This window comes from Coturnix japonica, chromosome 7 (assembly GCF_001577835.2).
Source record: "Coturnix japonica isolate 7356 chromosome 7, Coturnix japonica 2.1, whole genome shotgun sequence".
Taxonomy (NCBI): domain Eukaryota; kingdom Metazoa; phylum Chordata; class Aves; order Galliformes; family Phasianidae; genus Coturnix; species Coturnix japonica.
Genome location: NC_029522.1, coordinates 11,387,739 through 11,415,340, shown reverse-complemented (window position 1 = coordinate 11,415,340; position 27,602 = coordinate 11,387,739). Strand labels below are relative to the sequence as shown.

Sequence of the window (27,602 nt, the reverse complement as noted above, 5' to 3'; positions counted from 1 at the left end):
AAGCTCACCAGCTTTTGCTGGCTGAGGGGCAGATATTGTAGTACTGCACTTCTGTCGGTGTTACTCATGCTTGCAGGAGTCTTGAAAAGGCAAAGCAAATGAGCACTTAACAGAAGACCACTGCATTCCACTTCAGAAGGGCTTTGCTGATTGCGGCATACCAGAAAACCTGTTTTATTTGCCTTTAGTCCCATCAAGATGTGAACTGCTCTTGACAAGTTAGACAGAAAATTTCTTAGGAAAAATACAGTTTTTGTACAGAAAGCAGGACTGTTCTGCTCTTGGAAGTTATCAGCAGTTCAAACTCTTCTCCTAGAAGCTAAGCAAGTTTTAGCTGATTAACACATAGCTTCACTGCATCCTTTTTGTATGTTTATGAACATTTGAAAATATGACTCCATATAAATATGGAGGGAAATCTAGATGGGCACATTACATTTACATAGTTAAGATGTGCCAAACTGTACATGGAGATACCAAGGGAAATATTTGGTCATTGTTTTTGGCACAACATAACTTCTCCTGTGACATTTTTTTTCTTCAAATAAAAAAAAAAAAAAGTCATTTCAAGTGAGAGATATGTTTAAATAACATTAAAAAAAAAAAAAAAAAAAAAAAAAAGTATCAGCTCATTAAAACCAGACAGTTTAAACAGCCTCTTTTTTTAATTCAAAAGACAGAATTAGATTTTTGGGGTTAATCTGTCATTTAGAACAACCAAGACACAAACTACTTGGCTAGCCAACTCAGTGGAAACTAAATTATTTAAGAAATATTCAAGGCTTGCTTTGACACCCCATTTAGACCATGCATTATTGCTATGGCAGTGACAGCAAGAACAGCTCTTGCCATAAATAACTGCCCAATCACTCACATATAATAGTAAATTAGGCTTGGTTTACATGCACATAGAAGTTACCTGCTCTAGCACGCATAGCCAGACAGCTTGCCACTATTAACTCCATCTACAGTGCTGCCTATTATCCAGCTTTCAAATAATTGTGAAATCAAGAGGAATACAAGAAATCAGGAAGGACTCCTTCCCAATGAAGCCGCAGGCACCCAGAGCCCCTCACCCTGCCCTACATGGTCCCTGCCAGTACCAACCCTAGGCAGCACTTAGCTGCTCCCCTGGCCAGTAGCTGTGCCTCCTCACCCGCCTGTTGGTAAGGACTGTCAAGAGCCTGTGAAACTCAAAAGAAATTACATCTGACAGTTCTCCCTGGTTCCGTTTTGTTGCTACAGTGAAAGAATTCCAATAGATTAGCAAGTGCATTTTGCTTTGCGAAAACTGTGCTAATTTACTGCCATCAAACCATGATCTAGAGCAGATTAGTGCTCAAAGAAAATGAACCAGTTAGTTTACTCTAGCATTATAAAAGAGCTTGATGGGCAGCAATGACAAACAATTTTGTTTGAATGCACAGAGGTTAAGTTAATGCTTATTTTATATATAGAATGACTGATTTTGTGAGACTGCATTAGTGCCTTGGATACACAGGAAAAGATGACAAGGACAAGAGAGCAACAAAGCTGTGCCTTGTTCATCTATCACCCCTACAGACAGCCCTCACCAAAGGGAATCAGCACACAAATACACCTACCAAGGATCATTTCACCTATTTAGGGACTTTACACACCAAATCAAATATAGGCTCAATTAGATCTCAATACCTGTACTCATTTTTTGCAAAGCTCAAAGGTCTCCTAGCCAATATACTCAGCTGGAACAGGCCAAGGCTCAAAGGTTAACAGGACACAATAAAAATATTAAAACATGTATTTGTGGCCCTTTTATAGGGTTCGTTCTTCTTTATGAGATCACACAAACCTGTAGGCATGTAGTACGCCAACAGCTCCAATACTCTGGAGGTGCCATAGCCCAGTTCTACTCAAAATAGTATTTTGAACCCTCAACCAGCAGTCTGGTTACATCACTACATGCTTCTCCTCTAGTTTAGAAATATATATATGTCATTGCAGCTGCTGCTGTTCAGTAAGTCTTATATATCTCCAGTTCAACAGGGCCTTCTGAAGAAAAGATAACAACAACAAAACATCACCTTGAGCCACGCCTGCACATATCTTCCTTATGTGTACCACATGTAATCGAGGCATCATAGGAAGGGGAATCAAGAAGTTTGCTGTATTCATAAACCATCTCAGAGTACTCCAGTGAATAACATCCTGCTTTCCTGGGCTCCTTCCAAAATGCAGCCTTAAAACCACAGAATCCCACCTGGCACTTCTATAACAGAACATGCAAGAACCCGTAACATGAACTAGAAATTTCATCAGCAACACATTCTCAGCCATAGTGATTCCCAATGACAAAGTATACTACGGCTGAGAACAAGCAGAAAATTGGATGATGTATCAAATATCCTGCGCACTACTGCTCACATTTGCATGAATGTGTGTTTGTATTTCAAATACAGGAAATCCTTGGTAGATGCATGCATGTTGTTTTTTTTTTTAATTGACTGATGACACCAGTAAGTCATTTCCCCTAACTCTGATTATTTGATTTTATGACATCTTATGCCTTATATAGCAGTGTTAATCTTCAGAAAGCAGTCATTAGCCTCCAAACATCGCCAGAAAGAAGGCTGTATGGTGTTTTAAGCACGCTTTCAATAGATGTGGTCAAACAAGAAATACTAATTGGACATGAAGAAACACCACCACCACTGTTTCACTGCTTTTAAGAAATGCTCATTGAATGTCACTTAAGTAGCTCTTAGACAATTGTTCAAGGTACTGAGAAACTGTATCCCATTAACTGTAACCAAAATGATGCACCTTTTATTAAACTGTTAAACAACCAACAGCATTAAGAACTAGCATTTGTCTGCAGAATTTTTGAGCTCATCAAGCATATGGCAACTTATGTAGACAAAGCTATTTGTTTGAAGCTATATACATATACCACATTTAGATCTTCAGCTTCAAGTCACCATACGTTTGTTCCCTCTGATTTTATTCAACAAAACAGCTAAGTATTCCTAATTATATTCATCCCCCCCATGCTGAAATAAGTCACCAGCTTCTCAAGCTAAGTTTTTTTTTTTTCTGATAATCATAAAAACATTAAAAGGGACTTGTTTGCATCTGTTCCTTTACCTAGAAAGGACATCTGTCTCATTTGAATTCCATGTTACAGGCTCACAGCTTTTGAGATTAATAACCAATCTACTCAAATTTTCAGTAACAAATCACAGAAACTCTTGCTGAAATGCAATGCATTTGGGACAGCTGTTATTGTCATCATAAGATTTGTCCAGTTATTTTGTCACATGCTCAACCACAACATTTGAATAACTCTTGAAAAAACTTAATTCTAAGTAGAGAAGGAGATAAAAAACATTTTAAATGGCATAAAAACAAGATGTCATGTGAAACTCCTATTTCTGCACCAATGTTTTCATACAACAAGAAGCAACACAGAGCGGCTTCAAAAAGTTTTAAGTTCTACATCAAGTGCCAGGCTCCTCAGATTGTCTTCATGGCTATGGTCATGCTTTCTACCTCCAGTCCCCAGACTGGAAAGCTACAGCATCTACAGGCAGATGTGTTTCATTCAAGAATATTCAACACACTCCTCATTTGCCACAGAGCCAAGAAATTAGAATGTAGCATTAGTTATTTGAAAAGACACAGCAAAAAAATCAAAGGTTGGAATTTCATACAAGCTCTACCTTATCTTTGTCTTCCACAACATCTGCCAGCACATCATCAGGGTCCAGAATCCCTCCATCTGTGTACTCCAGGTGGTGAATATTCACCCAGTAAGTTGGATCCTGTAAGAGAGAAACAAGTTTTCTCAACTTAACCTTACAAGGTTTTATTGCCACCTGACAAAGCAGCTCTGTATCCCACCTGCTCGCCAACAATGTGCATGGAGCTTCTCCTAAAATTGAAAATTACTGAAAAAAAAGAAGAAAAATTAAACTGCAGATATGAGACTACCTATAAAATACTATGCAAAAAAAAAAAAAAAAAAAAAAAAGGTTTTAGAATGTACATTTACATTGCCTTACACACCTGGATTTTTAAGTTAAATACTTAGCTATTGAACAGTGCTTATACAGTGTCAAGCTCTCTTCAGATACTTATGCTGCCCTGCCAGTGAGCAACAGGGGTGCACAGGGCACTGGTAGGGGGCGGTCAGAACAGCTGACCCCAATGGAGTGGAGGAATATTCCATGGCATGAACCACCATGCCCAACAAAAGAACGCTGGGGGAAACAAAGAAAGGAAGGGCTATTCAGCCACATGCACAGCTGTTGCTATGCCTATTCCTCTTATCTCAAAGCAGTTTTCTCACTTCTACCTTTCCAGTCCTCTTTGCCATCCCACCAGGGGGAATGAGAGTGGCTGTGCAGGCCTCAGCTGGCTTCCAGGGCCAACCTACAACCCTTTTACCTCCCATGCTAGTTGGAGTGTTAGGTATTCATGTGGCTGGATGACAGCCACCTGACAAAACACAAGGAACATCCCTATTTTATCTGAAATTTACACTTAACTACAGTTATTTCCTACTGTACTGAAACCACCCATTTGTAAAGCAGCAAGATATTTTGGGTCTCTTTTTATTCTAGGTATCAGGCATTCAAAACTCTAGGTTTTAATAGCACGTTATCATCTTTGCAAACTGATGGCACAATCAACTACTGCAGCTCAACGCTCTACTTTTAAGCTTGTGGTTTAACTAATTTTCTATACCCACAAAATTCCTAAGATCAAAAGGTACAGAGGAAATGTATCTCTGTGCAGCAAACAAGCAGGTTAACTTAAATCCAACAATTTGCTTCATGCTCAAACCTTGTTAAAGAGTGTCACTTGACCCTACCAGTAAACCTGCAACGCTAGAAGTTTCTCTCAAACCAGAATGCATCAATAGCCGCAGACACTCCTCCTGAACCTTTTAACTAATGCAGTCACAAAAGGTGATCAGAGATGTTAATACTGAACCAGCATACTTGTTAGCCACAGAAGTTCATCTAACTAAGAGGAATGTTTTATTTTTGACTGAAAATACATTAGAACCTGTTGTAACTATTATGCCATTTAAGAGTCCCATACACAGATTACAGCTGATGCAAAAGAAATAAAGAAAAAAACAAAGAGCTGATTGGAACCTTTCATTTTCAGTGTTGGCTTCTATTTGTGATTCTGTGGCTGTACCAACCCAGATGTGTCTTTGAAAGAGAAACAAAGGGAAAAAAAAGGAGTGTAAAAGCTGCATTGTCCTAGTAGAATGCAGCAAGTTGGCAGGAAACAAGCTCAAGACAAAGGGCCACCCTAAATTCCATCGAGCTTAATGAAATCCCAATCTTCCTTTTACTGCGGGCCACAACAAATACAGCAATTTAGTACTTTTGTTAAAGGCCACACGAAGAGAAAGTGAACTCTAGATCAGTCTGGGAGAGCAGGAGACGTCATTCCTCAACAGTGTCGGAGCAAGCTCAGCTTCAGGAGCCACTTTAACAGAAAGGAACAACAAACGACGCTAGAATACTAGAACCAAAGCAGAGCACGATGCACGCGGTTCCTTTTGCAGAAGAGTGCTTCCCAGTTAGGTGCTGTTCCCCCAAACGCCGACCTGGACACTGCATACAGCCACTTCGGCTCTTTGGGCTCAGGCGCTGCCAGTCACAGCAGCCACCAGAATGCAGCACTGCCCACCTACCCTTCACAACCTGGTTCCCACATCAGTGCTCCTATAAACTTAGACTGCACTTCATCCCTGAAAGTGAGAAAACAGCTACTACTGCAGGCAAAGAGAGATTATTCTTATGGAATTTGATGAAGCAAATAGTAACTACTTGCAGATAGCTTCAGTGAAGCAAGTTAGCACACAGCCTCTGTGTAGTTGGACATAATTCCTCTGAGCAGCACAACTGCTTAAAGAGACTTCAAAGCCAGAGTACAGTGCAGAGCCCCCCAGAACACTGCCCAGATTAATAAACCAAAATGAGGTTCCCAGTGCCAACAAAACCAGACCTTAAGCTTATCTCATTAACCAGCTTTGATCACGAATGTTCTGCACGCACAGAGGCCCGTTCTTCCACAGGGAAGGGCAATCAGCGAACAGTTTATTACACACTGCAGGACATTTCTTCTGCAAACATAGTTTTTCCACATCTCATACCTGCTCTGTACTGCCTTCCATAACTACAGTTCTCAGTGTATGTGTGCTCTGCCTGAAGTAGGGAGGGCAAAGAAACAAGCTACTAAGAAGGCAGTTGGCTTTAACTCCACATATCTGCTGCATTATCTGCTCCTACACACTCCCAGTGACATGAATAGGAACGAATTTTTCTACTCTGCCTATAACCTCCATAAAAAAATTTAATTAAGGTATGATACAGAAACATCATGTAAATATTTAAAGGAAAAACATGAACGAGTTACCTGGTATAATGCATGCCAGCACTTCCTAAATGAATATTAAACAGTTACAGTAATGTTCATTTTACCTTAAGGCTGCAAGTCATGTCTATGTTCAACATCAAGCCACTTAAAAGCTGCTCATCATCATTTCCTTTATATGTGGGAGAACACTTCAGGAATTACTATGCAAATATTTACCAAAAGGTAAATTAAAGCCAGGTCACATGAAAGCACACGCACAATGTAGGCAGAAGTGACATAAATTTTAAAAGTAACACTAAAAACCCAACATTCACAAATCACAGCAGGCAGAGCTGACTACAAATGAGATGAGTACGGTGGCAGCCGCAAATTTAGAGCAGCCCCAGACAGTTGCCTGTTCGTGTTCCACAAGCATCCCCAACCAAGCCTGATGAGTCCCCTACTCAGAGAGCATTTCAGCCACCTGCCAGCAGCTGGGCCTCTTCACCATTTGTACCAGATGTGGGGTTTCAGTTCCATGGTTCCCAAAACCAACAGACGATCAGCTAAATTCTGATTTGGAACCCTTCAAAAATAAAAGCGTTTTGATTTGATACTGAATCTCACTAAGAACAAGTCACTAAGTATGTCCCGCTACCTGAACATTACTGAATACAACACAATGTAAAGACGTTGCAGGACTGAGGGATCACATAACCTACACCCGTCCACTGCACTCCAACATCGAACACATATGAAGTGTATTTCAGTGAAGAACAAGCATGCAAAACAAAACCAGACAAAGCTCTTGGGATATACAGATGTAGAAAGAGGTCCACAAAGACTGCAGCTGTAAGAACTATGACAAAACAGCCCCAGCTGAAACTGAAGTACATGGTATGCCAGCCTTTGAATTAAAGACAATCCATAAGAATGTAAATAAGAAATGCAAACAGATTTTCATTTATAAACTGATGTCCTTTAGCTCAAAGCATTCAATACACTTACAGACATCAAAACCTCAGGGCTGGCTGTAAATCCATACAGCTCAACTTGTTGCTAACTCTACACTGAAATATGCTGGATCCTGAACAAAAACTGATGAAGTGCTCAGCAGCTACAAAGAGAGCTGACACCACTTCAGTCCTGCATCTAGATACTATCTGAGATTATTTTACTAACAAGTGTTTGGCTTTCCTTTGTTGAAGTGATTAATGCATTCACAGCTGCCCCAGGACTGCTTATCAGGAGCCCTCAGAGTTCCAAATGTGTGACTGAGTAACAGCAGACTCCAAACCCCACAGCACAGAATGCAAATGCCAGTGAGACAATACAGATCAGGTATGATTACATCCTCTAACACCATATCATATACACTGAGCTTTAGACAAAGCTCAAGTAAGGGAAAAAGGCAGCAGTAAATTACAGAAATATATCCTTGATTCCGCATAGAGAGCCATAACACATTCTTTTGAGAGAGAGGATTTTTTTTTTTCTTCTAAACTTAAGCAAGGATTTCACAGAAAGCAGCAGGGAACCACCGCAACATAACCCCTGTATGAGGCAGGCACCGGGGAGCATGGTCTAGGGCCTGACTCTCCTTCATGCCCCAGAAACACAGCCAGTAGGGCAAAATTTAGGTCCAGGTGCTGGAAATGTGCTAAGACACCCAGGGTAGGTTTCAAAACCAAGATCATTGTAAGTATTTGGAGATGCAAGCTGAATGCCTTTGTACCAGAATTTCATCACTTCATTACCATGGAAAGGAAAAAGAAAGGAATGGGAATAATAGATGAACATAGAATAGGTTATACAAAAACAAAGCATCCTCAGTCACCCAGGTGTTGGAGCAAGGTCTGGACCAGATGAAGCTGATACATGACAGTTGGTTCTCACATGAAATACTAAATTAACCAGGCTGTACTTCTCAGCAGCAAAAATTACTGAGTTAAGAACGTTCTCAAGTCACTAAGAGCCAGCAAGCACTGCCAAATTCCATAAAGATTAGTCAGCTGTACTGGTTCCGGCAATTGAATACAGAAAATACACACTGTGAATAGACCAAATGACCTCTTAAGTGCATTGGCAGAAGCAAGCACTGGAATCGAGCAAAACCCAAAGATAATCCTCTATTTCTTGAGGTCAACTTCCAGCTTCACTTGATTGAAACACAGAACATCCCAGAACTAATACCTCATCAAAACTTGATGCCATAAACATGAAGTGGATATTGGCTAGTTCAAAGACAGCAAAGAAGAGAATGAGGTTATTCATTCTGTCATAGAAACTCAATACCACTGGTGTGCAAAAGGGTTTTCCCCTCCCTTAACAGGAAGTGCAAAGAGGAGTCCTTCCTCCCTCTCTTCCAAATACCTTCAGGGAATCAGAATCACAAAGGAGTAGGGATGGGAAAGTTTTGGAGATTTACAAGGATAGAGGAGACCTCTTCTACACTAATGAAAACACTTTCTGCTCGAACATGAAGAATGACATGTATCCCAGTCACTCAAATGGGGCAGCTTCCTCCAGTCTCCTGAGCAGGGTGGTCTTTCCAGATCTGGAAAGGGGGACGTGCACCTAGCAACATTCCTTTCAGTTACAGTCCGGCACAGCCTTACAAGGAGAAACTTCACACATCAGTCAGGATAAAAGTTGACTAAATGCTCTATATGTGTATAGGTTACAACAGTATAGAGACACAATTACAGCCTTCTTTTATTTGCAGCTCATCACTCAGACAGATCAGCCTGACGTACTTTTCCACCAGCTAACTTGCTCATTCTTTCAGTATATGTGAGTGCAGTTAAGGAGCCCTAACTCCATGTATAGCATGCTCAAGCTTCTGCAAAAATAATATTTCCCTGAGAAATTTAATGAAAATCTACATGAAGAGTTTACAGCAAACAGAACATGATGTAGGCTTTTTTCCTTTCACAAAAATGCTCAAAGCTGACCAAGTGATAGGAATACTTTATCACAAAGCACTGTCAGCAGCACTTGCAGTGTAATGTCGCCTTCTCATTAACAGGGACTATTATATCACGTTTTCCTAGCTCACAAGCAGGCACTGGTAGAGAGCCCCGGACCAACAGGTTCAGCCAAAATGTGCTGTGTTCACTGTTAGGTGTGAAGGCTTTACAGCAAAGTAATTGGACCTACTTCTGCTAAGTGGTATTTTTTTGCTACACACCAGAGGCTTAAAAAAACAAACGGCACATGCAACAAAGCAGTCAACTCTCATTTAAAAGAAGCTAGCAGGTAAGGAAATAGTCACGGTCCATTCAAGGGAAAAGAAAAATAACCCAATAACATCAGAATTTGTTGCTATATTGGTCACTTAAGGTTAATGATTTGGCCTTCTATAGAACCTGCAGCAGTTCCAGCCACATTATCAGAAGTCTCTTTTATACTATATATTTCCTTCGCAAAGTTAGGCTGCAAAACCAAAACAGCAACAAAAAAACCCTGAAAATTCTTTTCTCTTCAGCAAGATTACGACAGTATTTAACAATTAAATCATCAAGTTGTAGTCCGCATCTTTGAATATTAAATCACACTTGTCTAAAATAATCATGTAAGAATTGTACTTTACATTCACAGCTTAACAAAACCTAGTTTTTATTTTCCTTCCCTGTTTAAATAAATCCCCTCCCTTGTGCTCGTTCTTCCCCTTTACAGCTCACAAGTAGTTTCAGTTCTGAAACAATGCTTAAAGAATGCCAATAGTTCACTACAGCCTATTTCAAAATGACTGCACGCAGCATGTTATATGGAGCTGAGACCTGCACACTCAAGGCAGCAACCAACACTACATCCTGGATTCTGCTATACTATCAGGCTGCGTTTTATTGCTCTGAAATCCCCACTGATAAGCCAAACAGTTAATCTGTAAGCACACAATGCATAAAAGGGTTCATTTCAAACCAGAAAAATGGAAGACACTTATAATCACCACAGCATTCACATTTGAATGACAGCTAAACATAAAGACACATCAAGCATTCAGCCATCTGGAAAGAAGCTGGGATTTTTTCATATTGTCTATTCTCAAACCTTTAAGACAAGAGTCAGAGGTTGACCGAGACTTCCATTTAGCGAGATGCTCTTTTCATATCTATAGCCATTAATAAACTGCAATATGAACAATAAGCCAGACTTCTCCACTTCCTCTGAATTCAAAAGATGGTTCTGCCATACCAAGACAAACAATGCGCTTATACTGCCAGATGTATGATCCATTTGAAACATCTGAAGTTATCCGAACAGACCTACCTAGAGCCATTCTCGTCTCTTTAAATACCAGGAATTTAATAAAACTGTGACTGAGTGAAAATATGGCATTCTTCCAGACAAGAAAGCATACACTAGCAACATGCATAACTGCAAAATTCACACTGTATTAAAATCTATTTTACCAATATGGATATTCAGTCTACACCCAGAGTTAAACAGCAGAGTTAAAAGTTTCTGGAGGAGAACAATAAGAAGCACCTTGCAAGATAGCAGAGCCCCACACAACAAGAAGGAAGACACAGCCCAACTTTAGTGCTACATTTTTCAGTGCTGTGCAAAGGGCATTAATTAAAAAGAAAAAAAGTACCCCATACATACAAAAGTAAATTATCTATACCCTTCAGTTTCTGCCTTGTTGCAACTACTTCCCCAAACAGTGATCCTATTTAGATAGAAGTTGGTCCAAACCACCATTTTTCCTGACTCATGGATTAGGGAGATGACACTGGTACATCTCCATCTCACCCACCTTGCTTCAGGTAGAAGTAAACAAAAAGAGTAACAGTTCTGACTAATTTTGTTCTTCCAGCAGGTTCAAAAACAGGAGGGGAAAAAGGACTGAATGCAACAGTAATTGTACAGGGAAAAAAAGACTCAAGCAGTGTACTTGAAATGCACAAGCCACGAGTGTTCTTTCAAGCATTTCTGAACTATGCTGGGTATTTTGAGCAAAAATTAATTCTTAATTCCTGCTATTTGGAAAGCTAGTGGAGCACTTCTTATTGGAGTCCTTCAGGTCAAGTTACCCAAACAATTGCTCCTGAAAACGTTAATACAGAACACTTCACTGGGTTTTCAAGCACTAATCTTCTTACCTAACACAAAGAGTTGTCACTGATCATCCATAATGCTCATCTTTCAACTCCCACAACTACCTTTCCCCCTACCTTTTCACAGACTCATCAACAAACCATGCCTCACAAATGAGCTGCACCAAGGCTAGTCTTAGTGCACAATGACAACACGTCAACGAATATAAACGCTCCTCTTTGTCTTGTCCAACAAAACCACTTCAGATTTCCATCTCTTTAACGAGTTTTCTTTTTGCACATTATAATGCCAGAAACTCCTCAAACAGTTGTTCAGAACACATTTCATAGAAGCAGAAGAGGAAAATTAATTGTGAATTGGCAGCAGCTAGTTTTTCATGCATGAGCATCATACTGGGGGAGCTTAGGACATTAACTCCCTTTAGTCCCTAAATATCTCAGCAAGTCTTTTCCATGTACACCTGGGTAGATTCAGTTCTTTTCTAATCTTCCATTCTTTGACCAAAGAACAGGCTGAGGTACCACAAGCAAACAGCCAAGTTGCCAATAACAGTTAAAAATGCTGCAATATTTATTAAAGAAGGGAACCACTGGAAACTGACTGACCGAACGAATGTAGTACCCAACTTCTGGGAAATACATTGATAAAGGATGTGACATCAGTATACTGCTGGAGCCTGCCCTACAGAACCGGATGCTGAGGGGTTGGATCTAGGAGGATACAACAACTATTTCTGCAAAAAACAGTCTGAGCACAGTGACTAACCCAAAGAAAAAAACAGCTGAAGTTAATCAGTCAAAGCAAAGTAAGCCAGATTTTTGGCAGGCAGATATTTTCTAAAGTCAGAAAAATAAAATAAAAATGAAAAAAGCTAGTAAAAGTGATCCAATAGATTGCTGACAACCAAATGGTATTTATTCTATTAGAAAAAGAAAAAAAAAAAAATTACACATTAGCAAAAATCGTTACTAGAGTTAACAACTTTTTAGCACAAGATGAGTGGTTTGGAGTTAAGCGGCATTTTCTAGTTCACATCTGACTGACAGAATAATGCCTTGGTCCATCTTTCCTGTGGGCTTAAACAGTCAGCGATTTTTGTTTTCCAGTGTAAGCCCTTTAGAGACTTCAGGGAGACAAACAAACAAAAACAACAACAACAAAAAACCCTACTGTATCACTTTGCTTTTATACTGACTTTCATCTGGACTAATTCACAGTTCAAGACAAAGGAAAATAATTGCTAAGAAAGAACTTATTTAAAGAAGTAATTAAAGCACTGAACATGAGACATGAAGATTAATTTAAAACCTGAAGGTTAAAAAAAAAAATGTACGAGTGAGATTCAGCACAATCACCCCTCCTGTACTGCAAAACCATTTGGAGCCACAGAATCCCATCTCTGAAGGGGAATCCTAATTCAGGAAAAAAAATGAAGCCCAGCCATCCAGCTGCTCACCTCCACCCATCTCACGAACCCTGTTATCCCATGTACCAGCCTCTGCTGGACTGCAGTCATTCATCTTCCTGCCCATCTGCCATTCATATCAAAAGGATCCTTATTACAGCCCGGAAGAAGGGACTTCATTCACTAAGTCTGTGGTGTTCTTTTCCATAGCAGAATCAGTGAAGAACAGCAGCAGAGGCCTCTCTGTGGCAGTAGCTGCTGCCAGCACACATCCATGAACCCAGAAGACAAAGTGCCTGGACCTCCCAGTGCAGGAGTATCACCAGGAGCAAACCTGAGCACTGGAGAAGGGCCACAGCACCTGCCACAATGAAGGCAAGACGTGAGCTCTGCATGCAGATACTGGTGGCATGGAAATTACACATTTGCATTAGACAGTAAGGAAAACCTTGATGACAGTCTGAAATACTGCAGTGGTTCACTTAATGGAAATATCTATAGCAAAATCACTATGCGTAAGAAATAACCATTTACAGAAACAAGTCTTACATATTTCTTCTTTAAAGTAAGATCCAAAGAGTTATATCCAGTACATTCAGTAATTTTGTATGAAAAAAAAAAAGTTTGCTGTATGTGGAAGATTTTGAAGTAAAACCGCACAAGGAATAAATAACTGGTAAGTATTAGAGAATTAGCCCAACAATATCCGAGAAGAACACTTCCATTAAGGGAGGTACTACATATCATACTGCACAGACCTTCCCGAGAGGCCTTGCAATGTGTCAGTTCGCTAAGATTTGCATGAGAAGCAGCATCTTCAGTTTAACAGTGTATTTAGGACACCACCTGGTCAGTGATATTTGAAGCTTGTTTCTATCAACAAATGATTCCTGGGCGCCTGTCATCCATTGTCCAACATACAATAGGTATATCCTTATGCTTAAGCAAAATTCAAGAGTGAAATACAAAAGTCACTAAGCAGAATCTGTTCTCAACAATACAAACTGCTCGAGACCTTAAGCATCAGCACAGCCATGAAGGATGGAACACAGACATCTTAACATGGAGCTGGAGGGTGTTTTCAGTAATGAAGCAATAGGTCTTCTTGGCTAGGAATGCTGCAGTTATGACTTTAGCGTCATTAGGAAAGCCTAAAGAATGTCATGCTCACTGGGGGAGGAAATCTGCTGCTTCAGTAGCAGGATGCAAGATGGCGCACTATGGCACAATCCAACTGACTTACCATATGGAGCAGTTAAGGAGGAAAGCAGTCACATAGCATAACCCAAAGATAAGAACTGCATCCATTAAAAAACAAAAACTTCAGGTTTCTAAGGAAATACCAACAGAATACCACCCTCCATTTCCCAATACAGCAAGCAAAAGCATCTCTCAGTACTGTCCCATGACAGAAGGGATATTTTCTAACATAAAAACTGTCATACTGCATGGTACTTCCCCAGCTGGAAATAAAGATATGAAAAACACCATTTGGGGGTTGAATTTCTTCTTCACTTCCCTACAAGACTACTCAGAGCTTCTGCACATATGGGCAGGGAGGGAGCACCAGGAATCAGCCACTACTGAGGACTTCAATGGCTTCCATCCACAGCTGCTTTAACGCCCACTTAGTACAAAATCTTCACTGTCTCTCAAGCAATAACAACTGATAGTACTCAGAACTTCATAAATCCCATCTGGGAGACAAAAATGAAAGCTCTGTGTTATCACACAGGCTGATGCCTGACCTGCACTGTTTCCAGGAGGAGTTACTCTCATTTTGCCTACTGAATTTCCACTAGTTTTACCCAGTTCTCTCCTTTAGCAGAGCTTCTGCCCTCAAACAAATAACATCAGCACAAGTTACTGGCAACAGCCTGCTTCTTAAAAACAAAAATTAAACAAAAACCAAAGGCATCAAACAATATTTCAAGTTTAAAAAGTACATGAAGTCTTATAAGACATTTTGTATGACAAGTCTGACTTGAAATCCAACAGCAGTTTTTGTTTGGATTATAAACACCTGTTCAAAAGAGAAAAGGAGATTGGAAATCTACCAAAACCTCATTACATCAACACTAGTAGCTACGAAGCAGTACAGAAGCAGACCAAAACATTTTATGCAGAACTGATAGAAAAACACTGCCACTTTTAACTCTCAGTGGTTCAGAATCACCTTATAAATTTAACTATGGGACAAATGGAAAGCCACCAGCAGCAGCTCATATATAGTTCCCCCTCCCAGAGTGTTTGTAACACTCACGCATGGAGCAAAACAAGCAGTGTGTGGCAGGTATTCAGCAATAAGCCTACAGCACACTGCTCAGAGCATTAAGTATTTATACAGCTCAAAGGACAGAGCTTCTACATCTTTGCCAACTGATCACAGCTATGGCAATCCAATTCTTCAGTGATCAAAATTGTGATTTCTAAACATACAAATCTGCAGGACAAAACAAAATTAGCAGCCCAGGATCAACAACTTATAAAGCAAGTTCTAGATCAAGAGCATTTTGGTTCCTGTGACATAAGCGCTTAAGAAATGCTCATAAAAATACACGCTGTGAAACTTATTTAAATGGTGGAAGGGTTTTGTTTTGTTTTGCTATTATTTAATCTAGGAAAAGAGCCCACTTTAATCTACAATGGCTTTGTGAAACAGCCATCTTGACTGCCGAGGCCACAGAGACACGTGCCAACTTTGAGAAACCCCTGTCCTTACTTTCACCTGGTCCCCTTCCAAGACTTCAGCAACTCCACCCAACCGGAGCAGCAAACCAGCCAAGCCACGGAAACACGCCACCTCGCAGTCCTGCTGCAACAATGAATCCAGGAAAAGCTAAGGGAAAAAAATATTTGTCAAAAGTATCTCCTGCACAGTTACAAGTTAAGGATACAACTCAGAAAAAAAACACCACCACCGCCACCAAAAAACCTCATCCTTCTGGCACTCCAAAGTTATTTCCAACATAAAAGAAGCATCACTAGCACAGGAAAGTCAATAATGGCATTATATAAAATATTTTGAAGTAATTGCCCCCTTTCTTTTTCTTTACCCTGCCTGCTCATGTGGACTCCTTTCATGGACGTGAGTCAGCTGCCATCGCCGCACACAACTGTAATGGAAAAGCAGTGCATTGAGTTCTATTCTTTCTTAGCTTGCTATCATAGCAAACAAACCTGAAGGTTCTCACATACACCTGATAACTTCTGAAGAAATACATTACACTTCTGCAAACATTTTTGTGAGTAAAAACAAATTGCTATTTCCCCCCCCCCCACACACACACAACGTTTTCAGACAAACTTCAGGAAGAAAACTACAGCTCCGTCTGCCTGCTGGCTGATTTACAACAGTACCTCATTCCAAAAAACCATCACATTGTGGGACAGACAAGAATAGAGAGAAAGGGAATGATCTACATTATTTTATTTTATTTAGTAAGAATGAGAATGTGATCTAGACAGTCAGCCTGCAGCCCTTCCAATCCATCTAACTTGGGAAGATGGCCAATGCCATCTAAACAACTCACCATTTTTTCCTTCACTCACAAACATATCATTCTCAAATCAACTCAGCCACTGTTATTACTGCTTCCCATTCAGTCTGAGTGCCAACTGAAGTTACCATCACCACCACAGAATCAACTGCTGGCTTTTGCACAGCCTCTTCAGTGGAAACACAGACTCCAGTGCCCATCACAACTGTTTACCAAGACCACGCAAGACAGTCCATCTAGTATTTGACCACATCAGCACTCCCAACAGGAGGCCCACAGACTGCACTCACTTGAGCATAGAACCCTAAATACAGGTAACTAGCGAGTGCTCCCCAAGGCACCATAGAATACCCAGCTACTAGAAATAGCAGAGAACTGGGCTGACAAAGGGATCACTAATGATGCTGAATCCACCTACCAGCTGGAAGCCGGAGCACACACACTTCCCAACAGCAAAAGTAGACCCCAGCTTAAATCAGATTAAAAAAAGTAGACCCCAGATTAAATCAAACATCACTGCACTGAAACAGTTACCCCTGAGAGGAGGCACATCTCTGAAAACTTATCTACAAGCAGACAGTTAACAAAATATTTTCTTAAATCCGAGCAAATTCACATCATGCAATCCCAGAGCAAACATTCTCTTAGTTGACACTGTCCCAACAGAGAGAATCAGAGATTTGCCCATTCAGATCAACAACAGTACTCTGAAAAATCACCGCGAAGATCAATAACAACAAAAAATTATCCGTTTGGTTCTTCAGCTGTAACAAAGACCCTGTATTTTGTTTCTGTTAATGGCAGTAATTGAGCTTTCACAATGAAATTTCACCAAGAAATCAAACCGAATTTGCTGAGAAAACCCAGCAGGCTGCAACAAGCCATGGCTTGCTGAGTTCTCAGCTATTTACCAAAAGTCTCATGGAAATGCAAGACTTGGCCATTTGTTGTCTCAACAATGTAAGTGTAAAGAGGTGCTGAGTACTGTAAGTCTATCACAAACAGAAATGCAAATACCTTACAATATAAGTGAATTAATATTCTAATCTCACATCTTCCCCTTTACCAGACACCAGAAATCCATTGCATGACTGCAGTGTAATAGCAAAATTCTGCTTCCAGAAGAACCCTTGAAACACAAAGCCTCTCACACACATTTCTGGGGCATTTGACAGTACCAAAACAAAGACAAAATTCCCGACGCTTGTATCCTAGCTACCTTCTTCATTTTCCATTCTGTAGCTATGAGGGATGTTCCGATGTTCCTTATACCCGTTTTACTGCCTTCTCCAAATACTTCAGGCACTGTAACAATAACATTTTCCATTTTGTTTTTTAAAAGTTGATAATGCTCAAAAATCACATCGAGCACAATGAGTGCCAAAAGCAACAGCAGTGTTCTGCCACAGGAAGCATTCCAAACATTCTAAATATTTTGAAAAGGAAAACAAATCCTCAGTTATCTTTCACACAAACCTGTTCATGCGCCCACACCACTGAACAGATCTCAGCTGATTATCCTGAAATAATCCCATTCTCTGGGTCTCCCATTCTTTGGGAGTCTATGTTGTACTATGTTGCAGTAACTAAAAACTTAAGTTTTGAAAAGTTAATCATAGAACGAGTTGAGGAAGAAAGGCAATGGCAGAACACCCCATCCTTCCTTTTCACTCCAGCTGGAAACACTGCAGAAGGCAACGAGATGAACCATTTGTGGAGCAAGCATGAACTGTCAAACCAAACCCAAATTTTACCTCTGCAAAAAGCACCAACTCCAGATAATGTTTGATGAGATAAGACAAAAATCAATATCCTTATCTTTTTGGCAAGTTCCACTGCAAAACGTGTAGACTACAGAGCAATTAATCAAAGCACTGCCAAAAAAAAAAAAAAANTATCTCAGCAAGTCTTTTCCATGTACACCTGGGTAGATTCAGTTCTTTTCTAATCTTCCATTCTTTGACCAAAGAACAGGCTGAGGTACCACAAGAAGACAGCCAAGTTGCCAATAACAGTTAAAAATGCTGCAATATTTATTAAAGAAGGGAACCACTGGAAACTGACTGACCGAACGAATGTAGTACCCAACTTCTGGGAAATACATTGATAAAGGATGTGACATCAGTATACTGCTGGAGCCTGCCCTACAGAACCGGATGCTGAGGGGTTGGATCTAGGAGGATACAACAACTATTTCTGCAAAAAACAGTCTGAGCACAGTGACTAACCCAAAGAAAAAAACAGCTGAAGTTAATCAGTCAAAGCAAAGTAAGCCAGATTTTTGGCAGGCAGATATTTTCTAAAGTCAGAAAAATAAAATAAAAATGAAAAAAGCTAGTAAAAGTGATCCAATAGATTGCTGACAACCAAATGGTATTTATTCTATTAGAAAAAGAAAAAAAAAAAAATTACACATTAGCAAAAATCGTTACTAGAGTTAACAACTTTTTAGCACAAGATGAGTGGTTTGGAGTTAAGCGGCATTTTCTAGTTCACATCTGACTGACAGAATAATGCCTTGGTCCATCTTTCCTGTGGGCTTAAACAGTCAGCGATTTTTGTTTTCCAGTGTAAGCCCTTTAGAGACTTCAGGGAGACAAACAAACAAAAACAACAACAACAAAAAACCCTACTGTATCACTTTGCTTTTATACTGACTTTCATCTGGACTAATTCACAGTTCAAGACAAAGGAAAATAATTGCTAAGAAAGAACTTATTTAAAGAAGTAATTAAAGCACTGAACATGAGACATGAAGATTAATTTAAAACCTGAAGGTTAAAAAAAAAAATGTACGAGTGAGATTCAGCACAATCACCCCTCCTGTACTGCAAAACCATTTGGAGCCACAGAATCCCATCTCTGAAGGGGAATCCTAATTCAGGAAAAAAAATGAAGCCCAGCCATCCAGCTGCTCACCTCCACCCATCTCACGAACCCTGTTATCCCATGTACCAGCCTCTGCTGGACTGCAGTCATTCATCTTCCTGCCCATCTGCCATTCATATCAAAAGGATCCTTATTACAGCCCGGAAGAAGGGACTTCATTCACTAAGTCTGTGGTGTTCTTTTCCATAGCAGAATCAGTGAAGAACAGCAGCAGAGGCCTCTCTGTGGCAGTAGCTGCTGCCAGCACACATCCATGAACCCAGAAGACAAAGTGCCTGGACCTCCCAGTGCAGGAGTATCACCAGGAGCAAACCTGAGCACTGGAGAAGGGCCACAGCACCTGCCACAATGAAGGCAAGACGTGAGCTCTGCATGCAGATACTGGTGGCATGGAAATTACACATTTGCATTAGACAGTAAGGAAAACCTTGATGACAGTCTGAAATACTGCAGTGGTTCACTTAATGGAAATATCTATAGCAAAATCACTATGCGTAAGAAATAACCATTTACAGAAACAAGTCTTACATATTTCTTCTTTAAAGTAAGATCCAAAGAGTTATATCCAGTACATTCAGTAATTTTGTATGAAAAAAAAAAAGTTTGCTGTATGTGGAAGATTTTGAAGTAAAACCGCACAAGGAATAAATAACTGGTAAGTATTAGAGAATTAGCCCAACAATATCCGAGAAGAACACTTCCATTAAGGGAGGTACTACATATCATACTGCACAGACCTTCCCGAGAGGCCTTGCAATGTGTCAGTTCGCTAAGATTTGCATGAGAAGCAGCATCTTCAGTTTAACAGTGTATTTAGGACACCACCTGGTCAGTGATATTTGAAGCTTGTTTCTATCAACAAATGATTCCTGGGCGCCTGTCATCCATTGTCCAACATACAATAGGTATATCCTTATGCTTAAGCAAAATTCAAGAGTGAAATACAAAAGTCACTAAGCAGAATCTGTTCTCAACAATACAAACTGCTCGAGACCTTAAGCATCAGCACAGCCATGAAGGATGGAACACAGACATCTTAACATGGAGCTGGAGGGTGTTTTCAGTAATGAAGCAATAGGTCTTCTTGGCTAGGAATGCTGCAGTTATGACTTTAGCGTCATTAGGAAAGCCTAAAGAATGTCATGCTCACTGGGGGAGGAAATCTGCTGCTTCAGTAGCAGGATGCAAGATGGCGCACTATGGCACAATCCAACTGACTTACCATATGGAGCAGTTAAGGAGGAAAGCAGTCACATAGCATAACCCAAAGATAAGAACTGCATCCATTAAAAAACAAAAACTTCAGGTTTCTAAGGAAATACCAACAGAATACCACCCTCCATTTCCCAATACAGCAAGCAAAAGCATCTCTCAGTACTGTCCCATGACAGAAGGGATATTTTCTAACATAAAAACTGTCATACTGCATGGTACTTCCCCAGCTGGAAATAAAGATATGAAAAACACCATTTGGGGGTTGAATTTCTTCTTCACTTCCCTACAAGACTACTCAGAGCTTCTGCACATATGGGCAGGGAGGGAGCACCAGGAATCAGCCACTACTGAGGACTTCAATGGCTTCCATCCACAGCTGCTTTAACGCCCACTTAGTACAAAATCTTCACTGTCTCTCAAGCAATAACAACTGATAGTACTCAGAACTTCATAAATCCCATCTGGGAGACAAAAATGAAAGCTCTGTGTTATCACACAGGCTGATGCCTGACCTGCACTGTTTCCAGGAGGAGTTACTCTCATTTTGCCTACTGAATTTCCACTAGTTTTACCCAGTTCTCTCCTTTAGCAGAGCTTCTGCCCTCAAACAAATAACATCAGCACAAGTTACTGGCAACAGCCTGCTTCTTAAAAACAAAAATTAAACAAAAACCAAAGGCATCAAACAATATTTCAAGTTTAAAAAGTACATGAAGTCTTATAAGACATTTTGTATGACAAGTCTGACTTGAAATCCAACAGCAGTTTTTGTTTGGATTATAAACACCTGTTCAAAAGAGAAAAGGAGATTGGAAATCTACCAAAACCTCATTACATCAACACTAGTAGCTACGAAGCAGTACAGAAGCAGACCAAAACATTTTATGCAGAACTGATAGAAAAACACTGCCACTTTTAACTCTCAGTGGTTCAGAATCACCTTATAAATTTAACTATGGGACAAATGGAAAGCCACCAGCAGCAGCTCATATATAGTTCCCCCTCCCAGAGTGTTTGTAACACTCACGCATGGAGCAAAACAAGCAGTGTGTGGCAGGTATTCAGCAATAAGCCTACAGCACACTGCTCAGAGCATTAAGTATTTATACAGCTCAAAGGACAGAGCTTCTACATCTTTGCCAACTGATCACAGCTATGGCAATCCAATTCTTCAGTGATCAAAATTGTGATTTCTAAACATACAAATCTGCAGGACAAAACAAAATTAGCAGCCCAGGATCAACAACTTATAAAGCAAGTTCTAGATCAAGAGCATTTTGGTTCCTGTGACATAAGCGCTTAAGAAATGCTCATAAAAATACACGCTGTGAAACTTATTTAAATGGTGGAAGGGTTTTGTTTTGTTTTGCTATTATTTAATCTAGGAAAAGAGCCCACTTTAATCTACAATGGCTTTGTGAAACAGCCATCTTGACTGCCGAGGCCACAGAGACACGTGCCAACTTTGAGAAACCCCTGTCCTTACTTTCACCTGGTCCCCTTCCAAGACTTCAGCAACTCCACCCAACCGGAGCAGCAAACCAGCCAAGCCACGGAAACACGCCACCTCGCAGTCCTGCTGCAACAATGAATCCAGGAAAAGCTAAGGGAAAAAAATATTTGTCAAAAGTATCTCCTGCACAGTTACAAGTTAAGGATACAACTCAGAAAAAAAACACCACCACCGCCACCAAAAAACCTCATCCTTCTGGCACTCCAAAGTTATTTCCAACATAAAAGAAGCATCACTAGCACAGGAAAGTCAATAATGGCATTATATAAAATATTTTGAAGTAATTGCCCCCTTTCTTTTTCTTTACCCTGCCTGCTCATGTGGACTCCTTTCATGGACGTGAGTCAGCTGCCATCGCCGCACACAACTGTAATGGAAAAGCAGTGCATTGAGTTCTATTCTTTCTTAGCTTGCTATCATAGCAAACAAACCTGAAGGTTCTCACATACACCTGATAACTTCTGAAGAAATACATTACACTTCTGCAAACATTTTTGTGAGTAAAAACAAATTGCTATTTCCCCCCCCCCCACACACACACAACGTTTTCAGACAAACTTCAGGAAGAAAACTACAGCTCCGTCTGCCTGCTGGCTGATTTACAACAGTACCTCATTCCAAAAAACCATCACATTGTGGGACAGACAAGAATAGAGAGAAAGGGAATGATCTACATTATTTTATTTTATTTAGTAAGAATGAGAATGTGATCTAGACAGTCAGCCTGCAGCCCTTCCAATCCATCTAACTTGGGAAGATGGCCAATGCCATCTAAACAACTCACCATTTTTTCCTTCACTCACAAACATATCATTCTCAAATCAACTCAGCCACTGTTATTACTGCTTCCCATTCAGTCTGAGTGCCAACTGAAGTTACCATCACCACCACAGAATCAACTGCTGGCTTTTGCACAGCCTCTTCAGTGGAAACACAGACTCCAGTGCCCATCACAACTGTTTACCAAGACCACGCAAGACAGTCCATCTAGTATTTGACCACATCAGCACTCCCAACAGGAGGCCCACAGACTGCACTCACTTGAGCATAGAACCCTAAATACAGGTAACTAGCGAGTGCTCCCCAAGGCACCATAGAATACCCAGCTACTAGAAATAGCAGAGAACTGGGCTGACAAAGGGATCACTAATGATGCTGAATCCACCTACCAGCTGGAAGCCGGAGCACACACACTTCCCAACAGCAAAAGTAGACCCCAGCTTAAATCAGATTAAAAAAAGTAGACCCCAGATTAAATCAAACATCACTGCACTGAAACAGTTACCCCTGAGAGGAGGCACATCTCTGAAAACTTATCTACAAGCAGACAGTTAACAAAATATTTTCTTAAATCCGAGCAAATTCACATCATGCAATCCCAGAGCAAACATTCTCTTAGTTGACACTGTCCCAACAGAGAGAATCAGAGATTTGCCCATTCAGATCAACAACAGTACTCTGAAAAATCACCGCGAAGATCAATAACAACAAAAAATTATCCGTTTGGTTCTTCAGCTGTAACAAAGACCCTGTATTTTGTTTCTGTTAATGGCAGTAATTGAGCTTTCACAATGAAATTTCACCAAGAAATCAAACCGAATTTGCTGAGAAAACCCAGCAGGCTGCAACAAGCCATGGCTTGCTGAGTTCTCAGCTATTTACCAAAAGTCTCATGGAAATGCAAGACTTGGCCATTTGTTGTCTCAACAATGTAAGTGTAAAGAGGTGCTGAGTACTGTAAGTCTATCACAAACAGAAATGCAAATACCTTACAATATAAGTGAATTAATATTCTAATCTCACATCTTCCCCTTTACCAGACACCAGAAATCCATTGCATGACTGCAGTGTAATAGCAAAATTCTGCTTCCAGAAGAACCCTTGAAACACAAAGCCTCTCACACACATTTCTGGGGCATTTGACAGTACCAAAACAAAGACAAAATTCCCGACGCTTGTATCCTAGCTACCTTCTTCATTTTCCATTCTGTAGCTATGAGGGATGTTCCGATGTTCCTTATACCCGTTTTACTGCCTTCTCCAAATACTTCAGGCACTGTAACAATAACATTTTCCATTTTGTTTTTTAAAAGTTGATAATGCTCAAAAATCACATCGAGCACAATGAGTGCCAAAAGCAACAGCAGTGTTCTGCCACAGGAAGCATTCCAAACATTCTAAATATTTTGAAAAGGAAAACAAATCCTCAGTTATCTTTCACACAAACCTGTTCATGCGCCCACACCACTGAACAGATCTCAGCTGATTATCCTGAAATAATCCCATTCTCTGGGTCTCCCATTCTTTGGGAGTCTATGTTGTACTATGTTGCAGTAACTAAAAACTTAAGTTTTGAAAAGTTAATCATAGAACGAGTTGAGGAAGAAAGGCAATGGCAGAACACCCCATCCTTCCTTTTCACTCCAGCTGGAAACACTGCAGAAGGCAACGAGATGAACCATTTGTGGAGCAAGCATGAACTGTCAAACCAAACCCAAATTTTACCTCTGCAAAAAGCACCAACTCCAGATAATGTTTGATGAGATAAGACAAAAATCAATATCCTTATCTTTTTGGCAAGTTCCACTGCAAAACGTGTAGACTACAGAGCAATTAATCAAAGCACTGCCAAAAAAAAAAAAAAACAAAAAACCTGCTTAACCTTCCAGTGAAGAAGGGGGAGAGAGAGAGCACATAAGTCACCCAACTTGAAATAAAACCTGTCTGTATTGCTCAGGCCCTTAGGATGCTTCTCCCCTCTCTACAAGCCCTCCTTCAAGTTCCGGACCACCACTGTTCAATGCAATCAGCAGTTTCTGACAACACGGGCCTGTACCTACTGTGCTCATCCATGATGCAGAACAGGAAATTGGTGATGTCTGAGAAGTGCAGCCTCTGGCTGTCCTTCGCAGGAGACTGGATGCTTCAGACCTCACATCCTCCGAATGCAGAATAACAGATGACTTACAAGCATGAAAATCATCGCCTACAACTATCACCTGAAGAACAAACTGGATACAAAACCTTCAGATGTGTTACACCAGACATCCCTTGAGGTACTGGGCTTTTACCCCTAAACACTGATTGCTGAGCCTTCTGGAACAGGAGGGGCCTTGCCTAGAAATGCAGAGATCCTGCTGTCCCTTCCTTAAAAACAAACAAAAAACACCAAGAAGAGGAAAAGAAGAGGTCATGGGGCTGTGGGGACAGGAGAAGTGATGTATTTATACAGAAGCGTTTTAGGCCACCTTTCAGCTGTCACCACGACACTGACTCTAGGCCCATCACAAACATGGGCTGAAATCAAACTTAAAATTTACACATTCACCTCAACCACAACCGTGGTTTCTGATAACCCCCATTCCTGAGCAGTGGTCAGACACCCATCTCTGAGCTTTGAGGCACACACACATCAGCGCACACCTCACCAACTGCTGGCCAGAACAGCACGAGAACGCTACCAACCCTTTGCAGGCACTGCACACACAATTTTCATTGGAAGATCTTTATACAAAATGTGTCAGGCTGTAAATGTTAAAGACGCTGAAAGCACTGCAGACAGTGACTGCTATCAGCTATACTCAGCTGCTCACGGTGGATCTAACGCATCAGTAGAAGTTTCCCTCAGAATAAACCTGCAAAGCAGAACGAGACCGTTATACCCCCAGTTCCATACTAGGGCCAACACACAGCGTCGGGGCAGAAGAGAAAGTAGCCCGGAGCGCCCAGCAGCACCCGCAGTGCTCGTCGCGAAGCGCAGCCCCGCCGGGCCCCAGGAGAGCCCGCAGCCGGCAGCTGCTGAGCGCAGTGCCAGGCCTCCCACCAGCGCCGCGCGGAACCCCCGCACCTGCCTCTGTCCGGGGAAGGACAAGGGGGGGTGGAAGGGACAACGGAAGGGTATTTTTCTGCTCCTTGGCACACCCCGACAACTCCTCGCACGCGCTGGCTGTCGCCTCCCGACACAGGCTGCACGCAGGGAGCAGCCGGTGCGCGACCGCACGGGTTCGATGGAAGCGGCGTGAGTTCCGTTTGTGCCCGAACCAAGTTTGTTTGTCAACACGCACGGCGGAAACGTGCCGAGCCCTCGGGCACCGGCCCGCACAGCCGCAGCGCCCCGCCGCCCCACGGCCCCGGCCGCACCCCGCGGGGCAAGGCGCGAGCCCCGGCCTCCCGTGCGGGCAGCCCGCCGCCCCCTCCCCGCGCTCACCTTCTCCTGGGCCTTGCGGTAGCGCTGCAGGGCCTGCTGCGTCAGGTCCCGCACGCGGAGCTGCCCGTCCCCGCAGGGCACGACCACCCGGTCCTCCCGAAGCACACGGTGACTTTCATCTCAGCGCCGCGCCATGCCCCGCCGGCCCCGCCACAAACGCGGCCCGGCTCGGCCCGGGGGCGGCGCAGGTGCGGTCCGGGAGCGCCGGCAGGTGCGTGGCCCCGGCCCCGCGGCGAGGGCGGAACGGCAGGTGCGCGCGGTGCCCCGGGGCCGCGCACGGGCAGCGCCGGGAGCGAGGCCGCGGCCGGCGGCCTCCTTCCGCCGCGCCGGGCCGCTGTGCCCGCCCCTCCCCGCCCGGCTTCTCTCCGGGGAGGCGCGGGCCGAGCCGGGCCGGGCGGGGCGGCTCCTCGCGGCGGGGCTCGGCTCGGGGCCGTGAGGACACCGCGCCGGGGGCTCGGGGGCCCCGCGGGATGCAGCCGCGAGCGCAGCGCGGAGCCGGGCACGCGCACGGGGTCACGGCACGTGGCCGGGGCGGCTCGGGGCTGCGGTGCGCGGCCCGATCCGAGGGAACGGCGTGCGGCTGGGTCGGGGGGTCGGGCTGGGGCTTCGATTTTGCACCAGAGGGCGGTGGGCACGGCCTCGAGCTGCCCGATTACAAGCGGCGTTTGAACGGCGCTCTCAGACGTCGGGTTTGGGTTTTGGGTGCGGAGTCGGGAGTTGGACTCAATGGTCTGTGTGGCCCAACGAGGGATGCGCCGTGACCTCGTGGCCGCACGGCTCTTACTGTGCGAAGCAGCGAAACGAGCCACGTGCGAGCCACGTGCAGGCGTGCGCTGTCCAGCCCTCGCCCGCCGCGATCCATCACCCGCCGCGATCCATCCCTCGTGCTGTGCTGCGGCGCACAATACAATACCCGCTGTGCCCCGTGCAGCAGCACACAGACACGCAGCACGTTGCAGCCACAGCCCTGCACCTCGCATACAGCAAAGCAACAGCGCAGCGCGCCCTACGTCCTGCCTTCTCTGCTCCATGTGGGCCTGGGCAGGGCCTCGTGCTGTGTGTGCTATTGGATCTGTGTGCCCTCACCCTGACACAAGCACCCGGCACCACTGCGGTCGCAGCAGATCAATCTGCCCACATAAATGCATACAACTGAAAGTCACCGCAAACCAACGAGAAAGCAGTATAAAAATACCTCAAAACCACAATGTGACATCACACAGCACATGGGGACTGCTGCTGTAGTACGAATGAATGCCCCACCAGCTCAGATGTGTGCTCGGAAAGGCAGCTCATGTTCTGTGCTGTGTAACAGCCTCACACCAGTGCTAGAACCATAGAAATATTTGAGTTGGAATGAGCTCTTAAAGACCATCTGCCTGTCCAATGAACAGAGGCACCTACAGCTCCATTAGGTGCTCAGAGCCCTGTCCAGTCTGACCTTGAGTACCT

General features: G+C 42.6%; 1 protein-coding gene across 1 annotated transcript in view; it reads right to left on the bottom strand.

The window, feature by feature from the left end:
• PARD3B (par-3 family cell polarity regulator beta) overlaps nucleotides 1-26,284 on the bottom strand; it is a 366,162-nt gene extending 339,878 nt beyond the window's left edge. The window contains 3 exon segments of the mRNA XM_015868265.1: nucleotides 3,699-3,800; nucleotides 26,151-26,236; nucleotides 26,239-26,284. Of these exon segments, the coding sequence (XP_015723751.1) occupies nucleotides 3,699-3,800; nucleotides 26,151-26,236; nucleotides 26,239-26,269 (219 nt within the window). The 5' untranslated portion in view covers nucleotides 26,270-26,284.
• Nucleotides 26,285-27,602: the final 1,318 nt, after the last annotated feature.